The 2,253-nt window shown below is 43.7% G+C and overlaps 1 protein-coding gene across 3 annotated transcripts in view; it reads left to right on the top strand.

Moving 5' to 3' along the window:
• The window catches only part of snx19b (sorting nexin 19b), a 46,871-nt gene that overhangs the window by 35,117 nt on the left and 9,501 nt on the right, over window positions 1-2,253 (top strand). For all 3 annotated transcript variants that reach the window (XR_316777.3, XM_005937415.3, XM_005937414.3), the window contains exons 11-12: window positions 865-1,049; window positions 1,168-1,255. Coding sequence is in view for 2 of the 3 variants with exons in the window: in XM_005937415.3 (XP_005937477.1) it covers window positions 865-1,049; window positions 1,168-1,255 (273 nt within the window). In the remaining variant the exon portion in view is untranslated. The remainder of the gene's footprint in view (window positions 1-864; window positions 1,050-1,167; window positions 1,256-2,253) is intronic.

The following is a 2,253-nucleotide window of genomic DNA, read 5'->3' as shown; positions in this document are numbered from 1 at the left end:
GGAACCATGCATGTAGAGACCATCGTTCACCTTTTCTGCACAAAGACACGGCAGGTGGAGCCAAAGATCTCAGATCTGGACCCATCAGACCAAAGCACAGATGGTCTAATGTCCACTCCTTGTGTTTCTTAGTCCAAACATCTCTTCTTGTTGCTTTTCCTCAGTCGTGGTTTCTCAGCAGCTGTTTGACCGTAAAGGCCTGATTCACACAGTCTGCTCTGAACATGCAGAGATGTGTGTGCTACTGGAGCTCTGTGCGGCATCTATCTGGGCTCTGATCTGAGCTGCTGTTAACGATTTCTGAGGCTGGTGACTCGGATGAACGTATCCTCAGCAGCAGAGGGACTCTTGGTCTTCCTTTCCTGGGCGTCCTCATGTGAGCCAGTTTCATCGCAGTGCTTGATGCGACTGCACTTGGGGACACATTCAGCGTTTTAGCAATTTTCTGACTGACTGACCTTCAGTTCTTAAAGTAATGATGGGCTGTTGTTTCTCTTTATTCAGCTGTTTGCTATAATATGAACTCTAACAGTTGCCAAACGAGGCTGTCAGCTGTGCACCAACCTGATGGTCCCAACACCATTAATACATAACTCCATATATCTTCATATATTTGATGTCTTCAGTTTGTATCTACAATGTAGAAAGTAGCAACAATAAAGAAAAACCATCAGATGAGGTGTATGCAAACCTTTGGCTGGTGGTGTACTTTAGTCACTGAGAGGCAGCAGGTGGTGGACGTGCGTTTGCAAACCTGTATGTTGCACCAGTTCAGGACCAACACACTAACATGGGGACAGTGAACACTGTCACACTGTTTCTATTAACCGAAAGCTCTTTGTGTTTTATTTCTATTCATTTCAGATGGCTCGATGTGAGTGTGTCCAACCTCACATGTACCAGGTACTGGGTGGTGTACCTGCAGGTCATCCAGGAGGCTGTGTGGCCCGGTGGAGCTTTGCCAACTGCCCCGGTGTTTGAACGCAGCCAGCAGCAAAAGGATGACACCAAACAACAAGCTTTACGCTGTCTGATGAGACTCGTACCAGGTACGTCTCACGCTCGTTATGGCGCGATCCTTGAATCGGCGTCGTTCCTGTTACAGTATTTGCTCCTATTCAGTCAGTTTGAGTTGTTTTTACATCTCAATCTTTTTTCTGTGTCTAGATCTGGTCTCAGATGTGTTGGGCTCAGAGAAGTACAGACTCAGCTGGCAGACTGCTCTGGACTCTTTTCAGGACCCCCACATCAACAGGTCAATATACCCACTTTGTGCCCTTTAGGTAGCGAGCCTGTCTGCCGTCAGACGCACCTCTTCTTCTCAGAAAGGATTGATCTTAAAATTATACAAAATATGGTTCTTACATCAGATTCTGCTTCCTGTTGTCATGCTCAGTTTTTATTTGATTTCCTTCATTAATAAACAAAATGATCTGTTTTCTGTGGGACGCCATATGAACGGTAGAATCAGCACAACCTGTAACAGCTCCGTTTAGCTTTTTGTCTATTTGTGTGCATTCAAGCGTCCACAGTTTTCAAGATATAACTTTTGTCTGAAGATACCAGTAACAGCTCGAGGTGATTTAGACTGCAGAGTGGAGTAAAAAAGAGTTTGGCCCGTTCCTGATTTTAGATTTCCACAGCGCTGTGAAATGTGCATTCCAGTTATCACAATCGCGCGATTGCAGTTGTTGCTGAGTGACCCAACCAGGGAATCACTTCTTGTCTTCGGCTTCACAGCATTATACTCGGCCTTGGAGGGCATGGTCAGCTAAGTGTTTGAGCTTCACTCTTACTCCACAAGGTTAAAGTTGATATTGAAAAGTAAACATATCCAGTATAAAATATCATGAAAGGTTGTGGAGAGATCAGTACAATACTACAATACCTTTTTTTTTAATGCAGTGCCGTACGATGTCTCAATGCTACCATAAAGTTTTGTCAAATCACACACTGCATATGTTAAAATCACACGTTTTTACAGCGTGTCGAAGCCAAAGACTTCATCCAGTTTTGTTTCATTCTGGATAATCGTCAGCATGTTGTGATAAAGACGCATAATTTCAGTATAGCGCGCGCCCTCAGGCCAGTTCCAGTTTCCAACAATGGCGGCAGCTACTTAGTTTAATATTACTCTTTTATCTTTCTGGGTCACAAAATAAACTTTTAAACATATTTTCAGGTGAGAATGTAGCTGTGAAACTTCAAATATCTGCTGTTTATCAACACATATTTGCAAAAGTGCTCCGACGT

The sequence above is a fragment of the Haplochromis burtoni genome, unplaced genomic scaffold (genome assembly GCF_018398535.1).
Source record: "Haplochromis burtoni strain Fernald_Lab_line unplaced genomic scaffold, NCSU_Asbu1 Contig_228, whole genome shotgun sequence".
Classification (NCBI taxonomy): domain Eukaryota; kingdom Metazoa; phylum Chordata; class Actinopteri; order Cichliformes; family Cichlidae; genus Haplochromis; species Haplochromis burtoni.
The sequence above is the reverse complement of the archived record's forward strand: the minus strand, read 5'-3'. Positions and strand labels throughout refer to the sequence as shown.